Here is a 15597-nt window from a genome sequence, read left to right as displayed (position 1 = left end):
TTGAAATTGCAAAATACATGTACATGTATTAAACTTTTGACTCTGTTTAGAAAGTAGTATACTAATTTTTATAAATTAATGTTTATATTTAAATTCAGCTACTAACAACCTTATTGGAACAGAATTTCCAGATATTTGAAGGGGCTAGGGTAATCTTTTGAGTAATTGATATGTTGGAGTTGGTTTCCCCCATCTTAACTCTGATATATAATGATGTTTACAGTATTTTCTGCTCCCGTGTAAAGTGAAGGAAAAAAAAAGCTTGTGTGCTGAGAACCTTCTTTCCTTTCATATATCACCCATTAAATCACCTATATAAGGTTTTGGTTACGTCCAGCTTTAAAAAAAAAATTATGATCATTGTAGTTGAAATTACTTCCTTGTCAGCCGAATGTTTGTGAACTTGTAGATTGTGTACATATGTATAGATCTATAATGTCTAAATTGATATTGATAGAAACTGTTTTCATTAAACTCAGGATATGAATCATCAATTTTATTGAATAACTGCAAAATGGTTGACCGATTTTCAAATCAGTCGACAAATGGATTTTTCTGTGTTAGCTCATAATTATTATTTGTGTGTTTTTGTAAAGATAATCTTTTCTTTGTCTTGTTTCAATAAGTATTCATTAACATATTATTTATTGGTAAATATTTTTAGTATTGTTTGGTCACTGGAATTTTTGTATTTAATACTCTTTTCAATCTTTAAAATTAACAAGTGTATGACTTCCACAGATATTTAAAGATACTTGTGTTGCTAAAATATGCATAATTAAGAAAAAAAAAAAAAAAATTGTTACAAAAAAAAATAGGATGCATGTGTATATTTTTCTCTTCATAAATGAGTATGAAATGTGATAAAATCTAGTGTTGCATTCATTATTGGATTGATTGTTTTTTTAACATTAGGGGGGCGGGATTCAGCTCAATTAGTTGAACACTCACTTGAGGTGCTTGCGTCACAGGATCGAACCACCTCAGTGGATCCGTTCAACTGCTTGGGGTTTTTCTTATGCAACCAGTGCACCACAACTGGTCAAAGGCCGTGATATGTGCCTTCCTGTCTGTGGGAAAGTGCATATAAAAGATCCCTTGCTGAATTAAGAAAATGTAGCGGGTTTCCTCTGTTGACTACCAGTCAGAATTACCAAATGTTTGATATCCAATAGCTGATAATTAATATATCAATGTGCTCTAGTGGTGTCGTTAAACAAAACAAACTTCTTTAACATTAGATGAATTGTCATCATTGGCTTTTAATTATATTTCATTTTCATGTTGCTGCATCCACTTCAGACAAATTTAAAACCTGCTAACCACAGAAAACAAGATTTTACTTAAATCAGTTATTTGTAGAGGGAAAAATTGCAGCAGATTTACCAGACCAAATTTTTTTTATAATTGTTTGATCAGTTCTGTTCTCAACAGCCCTAAGTGTGAATTAAAGTGGGAAGAAGATGTATTTTTGTTTCAAAAACAAAATCTTTAATTTCTTAAAGACTTCCTGGTCTTAAAATATACAACTTACTGAACATGACGGGCCGAGAAGGACTTCGAAGCCTTTGCTGTAACCGTAATTTCATGCTTGAAGGTTTTCACCATTGATTGTGTTGTTCACACACTAGTGATGGGTTTTGTAGGACTTGCATTATTTTTGCTCCATAGAACTAAATACTTTAGTGAAATATAATTACTGAGCTTTTAATGCTCCATCCCATGTTTGTCGAATCCTGCTGCAGGCCTTTCTCTATCAGAGAGAGTAAATAATGCTTGACAGATGGATCATTGACTTTATTATGTTCCGCTTCGTTGTCGTAAGTTTGAATTATTAGGTCGTGCATTTCTTATCAATAAAAATAGTTCTGTTCAAACAGCAAGACAGCAGGAAACCGATTAATGGCAAACAATATAGAATTTGGGTTCGTTGTTAATTGTTGGGTATAACACTTGGTATTTGAATTACAGGTATTTTAAAAAAATCATTTATGGTCTTTTAATTACACGCTTCAACTGAACTATGAACTATGTTAAAAGCGTATAGAATTAACAGAATTTCAAAGTATAATTCAGTTACTTTAAAATCACATTTTAACATTTTTATGAGCAAACATTGAAGGAAGGGGCTTAATGCTAGCTTTAATTGAAATAAAGTTCAAAAACTATTCCTAAGAAAAACAACATTTTCAGGTAATCTGTTAATGCTTTTGAGATTGTCTTCTAGTGTTAATTATAGGATTATCTTTAATAAAATTATATTACATGCTAAAAGATATTCCTTGATCTTAATCATTATCGGTGTCTATTACAATGTTTTATATTGTAATTACAAGAGAAGTACTACTGCACTTCAACAGCCTTTGCAATTCAGAAAATTGTCTCAATAATTGTTGAAATGGTGAGACAATTTAAGTAGTTTTCTTTATCTAAAAGCACTTTGATTCAACATTTGTTCTTGAAATGTTTATATAGATACCAATATCTTTTAACAATGCACTGGCAATAAATATGCTGACATTGGTTGAGTTTAATTCAGCTTTGACCCTGGTGCTGCTGAAAGTTGACAAAAATTGCAAGGGCTTTACAAATAATTATCCTCCCCACCTATGTTGCCTATTAAAAAATTGAAATTTTTCTGTTTTAGAATATGCCTATAAGAATTATGAAGCCAATAGAGTTCACAGTGTAGTTTGTATTATTTCAGATTCTGCACATGCACATAGGAACAGTTGAGAAACTTCCTATCACAACAGGTGGATCTCCACTGCAGATTCGCTGTAAAAACTTCATGTCCATCATCTTCGTTATTCCACGAGAGCGTGACTGTCATGATATCTACACATCGCTGCAAGAATTATCTCGGCCTGGTAAGCATGTTATTGTTGCATAATTCAGTGATGTTATTAAGAATAGAAATAACAGGTGAAAATGAAATTAGACATGACATAATGTTTTTAACATGCTCCTATACCACTACAGTTTCGAGCATGACCACCCCGGACAAACCTAACACCCCCTACGGTTGAAATTAGAGGTGGATATTACCGTCTTACTATGAATGACATGTGACATAAACAGTCTGATGCTGAAGCCTAAGAATGCTACAAATCCATTGGTTTATCATGAATGCATTAACTACCAGCTAATATTAACCAATCAGGGACAAGCTTTCAAATGCTTATCGCAAAGTTATCAACATGTACAGATTACGTAGAAATACCAACATTTGGTCAGGATTCATGTATTCTTTGTAATTGTTTTATTGTTCTGCTAAATGGAATTAGTTATGTTGTCAGATTTATGTTTCATGATAATAATTTAGGAATTATGTGGTAAATTATTTCCACTTATACTGTTTCAAAATTAGTTACCTGTAGAAACTACATAAATCCTATTAAATTTTATGATGGTCTATTATTAAAATTAAAGGTCACATCCATATAAGGAATATGAAGCCAGTACTTAAGACAGTTATTTACTGGGGGGAAAATAGCCACCGCTAGCTGGGATATAGAATTACAGTCGTAAATACGCTAACATAAAGGAAGAATATTGGCTTTGATAAATTGGTTATACATGACCAGCTTAATTTACCATAATGATTGTAATTTATTTTAGGTAACATAGAAACACTGTATGCATTCAATTTCACGATGCCGGATAACACCCTCAAGTCATATGGCTGGGATTTCTTTGACATCCAGACTGAATATCTTCGAATGGGTGTGCCAAATGAAAACTGGGTGCTTACTCATCTCAACAAGGATTATGAGGTAAAATGGCACAAGTCTCACTTAATATTAGTTTTGTTTTATTATTATGCCAGACACAACTTTTTAACAATATTTTATATATTTTTTGTATATAACATTGTTTATTACTATTGTCCTGTATTTAAAAGTTTTCAAATTATGAATAAACTTCATCACATGTATATAAAATCATCTGAAACAAGTTCATCTAAATATATTAATATTTGTTGACATTTGACGACTTTATATTTGAAAATAGGTTGACTTGTAGTAGGAGATTGCATTATTCATTGTGGAAATTTAAATTCAAAGAAATATATGTCCACTTCTAATGATTATTGGCTATCTAGTCCCACCACACTTTTAACCCCTACAATTAAGTAAATGCCCACAGCAAAAAACATGCAGTGGAGAAAAATTCAAATATAGTCAACAACAAAAAAAACCAATTGCTGTGGAGAATAAAAAAAAACTCCACAGCAATATCCATGGCATTAATGATTGCCAATTGCCATGGGTATTTGCAGGGGTTACATATTCCAAATAACACTTAAGATTACTACAAAATAGTGTGACGAGTCACAAATGAAAAATTAAAAACACAACAACATCATGTACAGTATTTCAGTACATATACTTACAGGATATGAGTTTTATATATATATATATATATGAGTTAATAATTCAGATTGTTTGTTAAAAATGGTATTTGCATTTCAGCTGTGTGACACATATCCTAGTCTCCTGTATGTTCCTGCGATTGCTTCAACTCCTGTCCTGGTGGGGAGCTCCAAGTTCAGGAGTCGGGGTCGACTGCCAACACTTTCCTATCTTCACAGGGAGAATCAGGTATGAAAACTGACACATATTACGTAAAACGTGTTCCTATATATCTGTTTTAGTTCTGATTCATGTGTGTTATTTACTTATCTATTCATGATTTTATAAAACGTGGTTAGCAATAATGATTTTTTACATTCTATTTGTTGATCAGCCTATGTCTTTGAAAATTGACAGATAATTTCATAAAACTTGTTTGTATGTCTGTTTTAATTCTTATTCATGTGTGTTATTTACATATCTATTCATGATTTCATAAAATTTGGTTAGTAATAATGATTTATTATATGCTGTATGTTGGTCAGTTTGTGTCTTCCATTCTCTCACATTCATACTAAAATGATGTTTTGCATTCCTACATGAACATGTATGTGTGTTAATTATATACATATTTGTGATTTTAGCTCCTTTTCATTAAAATTACTAAAACCTTGTTAGAATGTTTTATTTTATTCTTTAAATATTTTATAACTAGGTATGTTGGTGCATTGGACCAAGGTGAACGTAACACATTATTAATGATTCATCTTTGGAAACCAGTGTACACCTATTGATCAGTTGGCAACAATTGAGTAATATCGGGCAGTAGCGGAATCCTAATATCAATATCTAAAGCTGCTACTCGTTAGGCACCCACTTATACTTCACTATTTGCTGAGAAATAGCTTTACTTTCCATTTATCTGTCACAACTTCAGGCTGATCTTAGATATGGGCAGTTTCATTTGGCTTGTGTACGACTGTATGGTAGCTGTGGCTGTGCTTTATGTGGCTATTTATGTTATAATATGTGCATACATGTAACTGTAATGGCGAGATTGCAGGTTATTTCAGTCTGGGACGGGTTTTTCTGATGTTGGTTAAAGTATCCCATTACTCGTGGGGTTGAGAAATGCCATCATGCATGCGATGCTTGTTAATGGGCCTTAAGGGAGGAGTCGGGTTGGCAGGCTATAACTTTTATTAGCCTGTCTGGCCTTTTATTTCTTCTTGGTAATTTAAGGCCCAATTCATCAACATATTCCTCCAAGATGGTAACAGGCTCCACGAAGTAGAAAATAGCATAATGGTCTGTTGAAGCAGACAAAAGGGGAAAAATCCAGTAATTATGTGTTGGCCACTTTGTGTCTACTGCAAGTCAGTTTAACTTGTGTGGACTTTAAAAATGTTTTTTTTTTTTTTACAGACACCAATTCATTATTGTGTGTTATAGAGCTTGTCAATGGAAATCGATGTTAGGACGTCTGCAATCTTTTAGCAAATTGATTTTCCTTCTAGGAAGGAGATGGTGTTAAATTTGAAAGGAAAGACAAGTAATTTTGTTTAACAGCACCCCGGCACATTGTTAATCCATGTCAGTTGGGTGTCAAGCAGATGGTAATTGCAATACATGGAATAGAATATAAGAAACAATGTCTGCTGCCACCTTACATGTTAAATAGAGGATACTCCCCTCGTGTCTTGTGATATCATAATTTATCAGCACGAGTTGATAAAAGTATGAAATTCGAGGTTTGCCAAGGATTTTATACTTTTATCAACGAGTGCTGATAAATTATGGTATCACAAGACACAAGGGGGGTATTCCTTTTATCATCTATTATCATTCTTTTCATTTGCGTCAGTGTCAGTAATGTGGGTTGAATGTCAGCGGTATACTCGTTAACTAGGAGAATGGCAATGATGTGACTTCACTAATGGTAGGTTTAGCGCTGAAACAAACACAGTGATGTAACAAAACATTGTCTTGTGATTAAAATTTGACAAATCAAGATTATAAGAAGTGATATCTCGCAAATTATAGTGCTAGCGATATCTCCTACAAAAGCCTTTAATGTATGATAAAAGTTTATATTAACAACAAGAGGTCTTTTCATGTGCATTTTAACATAAACAGAATTACAGAACATACTTTGCTGTATATTTTATTGCAATTTGAATTTTTTTTAGGCTGCCATTAAGAGATGTAGCCAATCCTTGGCTGGTTTGCTTTTGCTGTATATTTTATTTAGATTTTGAATATATTTTTCAGGCTGCACTGGTTGGTTTGCTTCTGCTTTACATATTAGTCCCCAACCCGTCCAACCAGAGGGGACTATAGGTTTCATCTCCATCTTTCTGTTTGTCCGCCCATCTGTCCATCTGTTCCATATATATGTTTCCAGATGTTTTTTTACACAATGCCTTGAGATATTGAGCTGAAATTTTTATATAGCTTTATCGGGTATTGGTACAGATCACGGTTGACATTCATGGCGACTTACCCATTTATGACAGAGTTATGGCCTTTGAATTGAAAATTAGTTTTCGATCCTTTTTGTTTTTGCAATGCCTCAAGATACTGATCTAACATTTTGTATATAGCTTTATCATGTTCTGTTACAGATCAAGTTTAACTTTCATAACAATTTGCTAATTTTTCACAGATTTATGGCCCTTGAAGTTAGGAGATATGAAAACAAAATTCCAATCTTTTTTTTTTTAATGCCTGAAAATATTGAGCTAACATTTTGTGTACCAGGACCCATATTCACAAAAAGGTGTAAATTTACATCTACGACTAGCACTTACGTCTGCCGTAGATTTACGTTTACGTGCAAGAAGCACCTTATTCTCAAAGACGGTCGTAAATGTAAACGTAACTTAGTTGGATGTAAATCCACGATATAACTCTCACCGGAGAAATTAAAAAACCAAACATTAGAAACGATGGTTACCGGGTAAATAACAAATGCGCAAAACGCAATTTTGTTTGTCTTCTGCTAACAATAACATCGCGAACGGTGAACCATGACATTTTGGTATTGGTGAGGATCCGCGTTTTGGTACGAACATGAGGATATTTTTTAAAAAGGAAAAGATAACTCAGGAGAAATTGGCAGAGTAGAAAACATGTTTGATCACCAACAAAAATATGTTAAATCCGTGGGCGTTCGCCATCGCAAACTGCTTCAGTTATTGGAACTGCTGCCAGTTTTCGTAAATAATAGTAAATAACGGTGATTGTGCTTGATTTATTATATGAATACGACTTACGTGCTGCGTTAGTTGTAACTGGATGCACTCTTATATTTACATCCAACTTTACACGTAACTTACGTTCTTGTTGTTTTGTGAATAGCTCTTCAGTCGTAGATTTACATTTACGTGTAAAACTAGGCATACGATGTTTTGTGAATATGGGTCCAGGTATAGTTTTTTCATGTTCTGTTTAACTTCCATGGAAATTTACCCATTTTTTATCACAGTTATTGCCCTTGAATTTAGGAGATATGAAAAATTATTCAGCCTGATAGGGGTACATGTATTGCCTTAGCACTACTCACAGAATGCTTGTTTAGATTATGAACATATTTTTCAGGCTGCCATTATGAGATGCAGTAAGCCCCTGGTTTGGTTTGCTTCTGTTGTATATTTTATTACGATTTTGAACATATTTTTCAGGCTGCCATCATGAGATGTAGTCAACCCCTTGCTGGTTTCAGTGCTCGGTGTGTTGAAGATGAGCAGATGCTCCAATCTCTGTTGAAAGCCAATCCCAAGTCAAACATCATGTATGTGGTGGACACACGGCCAAAGGTAATTCAGAGTTTTAATATGCAAGACTTCAGTTTGAGCTACAAAATATAATATAGTGTTTTCCCTAGAAATTAGGCGAGGCATGGTAGACAAAACACTTTGGGGGCAATTTTGAGCATTTAAGACAGAAACAATAATTGAAATAAACATAAATGTAATTAATATTCTTGCTTTAATAAATGAATGGCAAAATATATAAAAGAGATGTTTTTATTAATTAATAATATTTTTTTTTAGTGTTTTATCAAGGCAATTTTAGAATTAATTATTGAAAAAGGCTTTTTTAATCTCAGTGCAGCATGGTACTGATTAAGGCAAGATGGTGCTAGACTATTGAGGCATGGTGCTGCACCATGCTAAAACAAGCTAGGGAAAACACTATAATATACAGTATGATTTGAGAATCATTACACATTCATACATGAACATAAATATTATGCCAATTACTGATGAATTAAGTCATTTTTTAAAATATGTATCACTTTGACATGAAATTTTTTTGGGAAGAGTGATTTAAAACAATATATATTCAAATAAATGAAGTGGATTGGCAAACATGATAAGCCTATATAAATGCCTTAAATTATGAGAAGTCATTTAAGATATTACCATATTGATACCAAGTAAATTCTCATGCTAAGGGGAGATGTAACTTACTTTTGTTGAACTAGTCTCATGAGGGTGAAGGGAAGTGAGAGTGATAGCTCCCATTAATGGCAAGGTCTGGTTTATTAAATTGTGTCATGCATCATGTATCCTGTTTTAGTATTTTCTGTTATCTTTAGTACTCTATTCCATGGCATTATACCATTTGCTTGTAAGCTGAAAGCGTGTACCCTCCATGCACCATGCCAGTGCTTGAGACCTCTACAGCTATGCAATTGATTTGCTTTACAAAGACTGCAATTTACATTGATTTGTAAATTTAATGTTTATTCTTGCTCAAGCAGGAACACTATCCAGGGTTCTTGATCTGCATCAGTTTGACTGATGTTCCTGTTAACTTGGTTCCCACTGATAGGCAGCATGCTGGCCATTTACTGCTGCCCTGTTATCAAGGGTGCCAGACATGTACCAAGCTGTCTGCAATATTGGCATGGGCGGGGTCTAACTCACTCGGTAGAGCATTCACCTGATATGCTTTTGTCGCAGGATCGAACCTTGGTGGATCGAGTCTCTTATTGTTGTTTTTTCTTATTCCAACCAGTGCCCCAAAACTGGTATATCAAAGCCTGTGGTATGTGCTGTCTTGTCTGTGGGAAAGTGCATATAAAAGATCCCATGTTGCTAATAGAAAAAAATAATATATCTCTGAAGCACACAATGCTTGTTATGTTATTATTTATTACAAAAAACATTTTAGAGCCTGGCTCAGACATCATCACAAATCTAGATTCCAAAACCATATTAAAGGAATGCTTTAGCAAGGCTTTTAGACTGGTAGGCATATTCAACAATATATAATGCACATTATTGCTTAATATCAACAAGTATATTGGTATATTTAATTAATGAAATGGTTAAATGTGATGGCTATTATATATAACGGGCGCAGCCATTTTGTTCGATCCCAATGAATACACCCTGTGGCGAACCAGTGGTTATGTAATACTTAATACTACACATGTCAGGAATTAGTCTTAAAACTGAAGAAACAAAAGTACCTGCTTTTTGCGGGATGATGACACAGGCATGCATCACATGGTTCTGTAATAATATCCATCCCATTTTTTCTTTGGTTTTTTAAGAAAGAAAAATACTATAACCCCATTTCGTTCTGTTAATGCAAATTGAAATATATTTAGTTAAATAGTTTATTATATTGTCAAGTCATTTATGTTGTTTTACAAGTCAGTCAGGTTGATCAAAGTGATGTGCCTTGTCGTAAATTACTGTGTTTGTTTACACCATGCATACAGGAGTTGGTAGGAGCTGACCTCACTTCCTCCCAGCCTAGAGTACCGGATGCAACAAAAAAAGAAACAAAATGGCTGTCCACATTTAGCAGAATAATCACGTTTTTTTATTAATTCTAAAATTATGCCTTTTTCATTTCTTAAATTGTCTGTATGTGTTAGTGGTCCGAGTATGCATCTTTCCAACACATAAGGCTCAAACATGTATTTGTCTTGAGTTCTCCTTTAACTGTATGCAATCCAGACACTAAAATCAAATAGCGCTGTTTGTACATTTTTCTGTTGAATCACATTTAATCTGAATAGGAAGCAATGATTTTCATTTAGTTCTGCTTAATTATTAACATCAATGAATGGAGTACAAACTTGATGTATGTGTGGCTGTATGCCTACAAATGACTGTCGGGTCAAATGTCATGAATTAACATGCTTATATCAGTTTAATGTTCAAGCACACGAACTTGGTGTATATACATGTATGTATATTAGTATGCAGTCTCTCCGGATGCATATTGTCATCATGTTGACATAGAGTGTGTGTATAAACCGTCCCCGTGGAACATTAATCATTCACTTTCACTGACACATGGTGACATCAATTGTCCACGAGACTGACTGGCGACATGATCTTATCAGTCAATGTTTACACTGTTAGTGAATGTGCATATCCATACAGATCAATAAGCAAGAGGAATTCTCAAACAGACAGGAAAATGTTGCAGTATATTTTACACAGAGAATGTCTGATGAGTTCAATGCCAACTTGCACTGAGTTTGTGTTATAAATATTTAATAGCTAACAAAAATTGTCTTTCATCAATAGGTTTTTTGTATTCTTTTATAATTATTTATACTGTTGAGTATAGACTTGATGCATTCAGTGAACATGGACATCTCAGGCCATAATCTTGCTGGCAAAATGAGCTCTTTTTTTTCACCTGAAGTCAGCTCAAGTCGCCAAGTAGTGAGAAGTCAAAGTCGCTGTAATATTCTGGACCTAATCTGATTTCAAAAACGACACAACAGACATCAAGACCATGACTTATTTATTGTTATAGCTCACTTGGCACCGTGGCACCTAGATACGATAACGTAGCGCTGACATCGACACGGTCTTCTGTAACCAAGACGTAGGCGAAAGTTTCCGTTACAATACCGTAACTACTTGTCACCATATGTTGGACAGTGTTTTTACTTTGGTGCCAGACTGTATCCTCGAGTAAACGTGAACCAGAATATTAACGGGAAATGATTTATATGCACGCGCTCTATAGTGTTTTATCTTGTTCAATTTATTGTCAAAATCAACCAACTAATGTTAATACTCATGCCAGTTTATGTTGTGAAGAGATTAAATACATGTCATAGTTTAATGTTGATATTCTTCATATATATCAGACACCTGTACCGGGCTGTTGTTTTTCAGAGTGATGCGTGTTGCACCATGTGCTGTGACCAGTCAAGTGTTGTTAATCCTAGCCACATTCATTTCAGTAATGCCAAAAAATATTAATTAATACACATGTACTTTAATTTTAACAACAGCACAGTATTAACTACTTAATAATATCACATTTTTAATAAAACATATATCTGTTTTGTTTAAATTTTATTTCCGGAAGTAGTATTATATATGGAAATATAATATACTTAGAACAGAGTGTAAAATTAGGAAATGTTCACTTCCCCTATTTTTTTTTATCAAACTTTTCCCCTTTCTTCTGGGAAAGGAGAAGTCACTTTTCCTACTTTTTCAATTCTAGATTAGGACCTTACATCTTTTGTTTAATTGTTTTTTACTCATAGGAAAAACTAAAAGAGATGTCGATATCTAAATGACAATGAATGGAAACATTGAAGAATCTGGTATCTAAGAACCTTTTCAGGGCTAACTCTGGGTGTATAAAACATTTTGCCAAATTATCTATTAAACTCCACAAATTACAAAAACCCACCTTTATTTTCAACAAACTATCAATCATTACGAGAAACTCTTTTTCCAAATAAAAATAAAATTTGCCAGTTGTATTTAAAATTCGCAATTGGCGAATTTGGCGAGTGCCAGAGTGAGCCTTGCTTTTTTATCTATAAATTTAATTTTTCTCTTCTTTTTTTTAAACTATAGGAAATAAATACCCTTTTTACAAAAGAAAGATACATTTTATATCAATATCTAAATAGTAAAGTTCAATAGTAACATCACCCATGAAATTTGATTATATTTAAAAAATAAAAAAGACATGTTTTATACTACTAAAACAATTTCTAGATAGTAATATTGAATGGTTCTTATTCTTTTTGGCCTTTATCAAGTGCAAGACTTAACAGCTCACAATGTCTTAACAATCCCTTGGAGGTCCATTTTAAAGATTTATCGGGGTTGGATTTTGCAATAGCTTTTATTTAAACATTATTTTGTGATTTGCAGTGTGTTAGGCGGGACCGTTTGCATTGCGGTGCTCTTGTATTTTGTCTTCGTGACGAGCAATCCTAATTTGCGGTGGCTGCACAGCTTCACACTGCACAGCAGTAGTTTAAGGAGTCCTGTTTATTTTCAGATCAATGCCATGGCAAACAAGGCTGCCGGGAAGGGCTACGAGAACGAGAATAACTATGCCAACATTAAGTTCTATTTCCTTGGCATTGAAAACATACATGTGATGAGAGCTAGTCTTCAGAAGCTGCTGGATGGTAATTATTAAAATAATACAATTTTGTCATCAAATTTTGAACCCTGTGAATTTTGTATACGCTTTCATTATTAGAGTTTTCTTCTAGAGTTTTCAGAGTTCATGATTTTAGGACTATACCGAAGAAATGTTTATATTCTTGTAGTTCTCTAGTCGAATATTATTTAAGACTGCAAAACTAAAGGTTGTGATGTATGTTATTCTGTCTTGAAAATTGCATGCAAAAGAACTCTTGTTCTTGTCCACGAGAATAACCTGTGATGTCACTTTTCTAGTAAGTTGATATCTTTGAATTTTAACATTTACAACTGTGGAATTGTGGAATATTTATGCCTACGAAAGCATAATTGACCAACTACTTTTAATGGCCTACCATAATTATAGGTTTTTAATTTAGTGATATTGTGAACTTGGACATATCATAGGTTATTCTTGTGGACCCTTCATATCTATTTGGAAAGAGTATTTCATTTTTCTTTTTATTTATTGAAGACTTTTAAAATTTTCTTAACAGTTGCTGACTTGTATTAACAATGTTTTATGTTGGCAACCTACATATATCAATTATTTTTATCTATGCCAGCTACATTTTATAGATTACATTACAGATGCATTACATAGATTATGAAGATGCTTAACATAGTCACCAAGATGTACTTAAAATAATACATAGAGCCTTCTACATTGGCACTGTGTTGTTCCTCGTGCACTAACCATAAATACATTTTAAAAAACCTACCAGGAGTCACTTCTTGCATATGCCTAGAATCAATAGTCGAGATAACAAGTATGACAGACAAGATTTGTTGCCTTTTTCTCGGTTGACTAACTTCTGTCAGATATTATTTCCTTTTTGACATAAAAAAAAAGTGATGAACTGTAATGTTTACCAGTTTCGTTTTAAAAAATAACGGTTCCATATTTTAATTAATTATTTTTATTTTCAGTAACAGAGTTGAAAAATCCTTCAGTTAATTCGTTTTTGTCTGGACTTGAGAACTGTGGATGGCTTCGACATATCAAGGCAGTTATGGAGACATCATACTTTATAGCTTTGGTAACTTGGTTGTTATCTTTTACTTTTTATCTTTGTGAAGTATTTTTTGATATGTGATATGGTTATTACTTTGATATCACTACCATATTTATACACTATACATATCTGTATGACCATCCATCATCTGATCATCCATCCATTCATTCACTCATTGGCCAGCTGTTCATCCAGCAATGCATTGGTCCATCCATTCATTCATCCATATTTCCCTCCATCCACCCACCCATCCCTCCATTCATCCCTCCATTTATCTATCTATCCATTATCCATTCCTACTTAATACAACCATCCATTAGCTCTGCCAGCCAGCAGGTCATCCATCCATCCCATCCATCCATCCATCCATCCAACAATCTATTCTTTCATTTATATTTTCATTATTCATCTATTCATCAATCAATGAATCTATCCACCCATTCACTCACCCAACCACCCATCCATCTTTTCATTCATCTATCGAATATTCCATCCATCCATCCATCCATCCATCCATCCATCCATCCATCCAGCCATTCATCTGAACAAGTTAAGTTACTAAATAAGGTGGGGTTTTTATCTCGCCTTTACGAAATAAAAAAGCAAGATATATGTATTATTTTTCTGATGGTGATGGCCACAGCCTCAGTTCTTGCTTTAAAGCTTCATACTTGGCACCAGTCCCAGATCAATAAAAGTTGGTTTATAGTATTAGCTGCATCTATGTATGTGCATCACAATGCATATGGGGAAAAAGATCAAATTAAAATTTTAATAATTTAAGTTTTGTAATAAAACAAACATTATTTAGGGTTTTTTTTTTTTTAAATTTATTTTAAAAACATGCATTGAGATGAACATCTATGGATGTCAGTTACATCGAATAAATTTATGAATCTGATAGGTGAGACATATAATTTCCTGTAATTCATGTTTTATTATTTCAGGCTGTGAGGAAAGGTATTAACGTGTTGATCCACTGTTCTGACGGGTGGGATCGCACCGCACAGACAGCCAGTTTGGCCAGTCTCATGCTTGATCCATACTACAGAACCATCCAGGGCTTTCAGGTGCAGTAACTGCTCATCTGGAAACAGATTATGTTATTAGATGGTTTAATTATCCATGCTCTAGTACAGCTTGAAATGGTCACATTTTGTAATTATCTAAATGTTGTCTCACTGAATTCAGTGAAATATGTGTTTAGCAGCTCTCTGTCTGTCTGTCTGTCTGTCTCTCCTTTCTCATTCTCCCCCTCCTTCCCATCCTATTTCTCCCCTTTCTTCCTATCTCAGCCCTCTCCTCCCCTCTGTCTTGCCCCCTTACTCTCACTCTCATTTTGTTTTGTTTTATTAGTTGTAGCTATTGGAACAAAATCTTATCAGGCTAGGAAACTAAATTAAATTGGAAGTAATCAGTGTCAATTAAGATGCTTTCAATTTTCCTTTCAGGCCTTGATAGAGAAGGAATGGCTGTCATTTGGCCACAAGTTCACTGACCGCTGCGGTTATCTGGACTCTGTGGAGTCGAAGGAGACATCCCCAGTGTTCACCCAGTTCATCGAATGTGTCTGGCAGATGACACAGCAATATCCTTGTGCATTCCAGTTCAATGAGCGATTCCTCCTAACCATCCATGACCACGCCTTCTCCTGTCAGTTCGGAACGTTCATCGGAAATTGTGAAAAAGACCGTTTGGATCTTAGGTGACTTTTTATTACTATTATTTTATAATTAAATTTCAGTTACATCCATTACAATTTAACATCATCCCATGGGTTCAGCT

General features: G+C 34.0%; 1 protein-coding gene across 2 annotated transcripts in view; it reads left to right on the top strand.

Moving 5' to 3' along the window:
• The window catches only part of LOC121376266 (myotubularin-related protein 6-like), a 51506-nt gene that overhangs the window by 28309 nt on the left and 7600 nt on the right, over positions 1-15597 (top strand). For both annotated transcript variants that reach the window (XM_041504095.1, XM_041504096.1), the window contains exons 3-10: positions 2708-2870; positions 3622-3776; positions 4476-4604; positions 8039-8173; positions 12648-12780; positions 13727-13836; positions 14760-14882; positions 15264-15517. In XM_041504095.1, the coding sequence (XP_041360029.1) occupies positions 2708-2870; positions 3622-3776; positions 4476-4604; positions 8039-8173; positions 12648-12780; positions 13727-13836; positions 14760-14882; positions 15264-15517 (1202 nt within the window). The remainder of the gene's footprint in view (positions 1-2707; positions 2871-3621; positions 3777-4475; positions 4605-8038; positions 8174-12647; positions 12781-13726; positions 13837-14759; positions 14883-15263; positions 15518-15597) is intronic.

Source organism: Gigantopelta aegis, chromosome 6 (assembly GCF_016097555.1).
Source record: "Gigantopelta aegis isolate Gae_Host chromosome 6, Gae_host_genome, whole genome shotgun sequence".
NCBI lineage: Eukaryota > Metazoa > Mollusca > Gastropoda > Neomphalida > Peltospiridae > Gigantopelta > Gigantopelta aegis.
The sequence above is the reverse complement of the archived record's forward strand: the minus strand, read 5'-3'. Positions and strand labels throughout refer to the sequence as shown.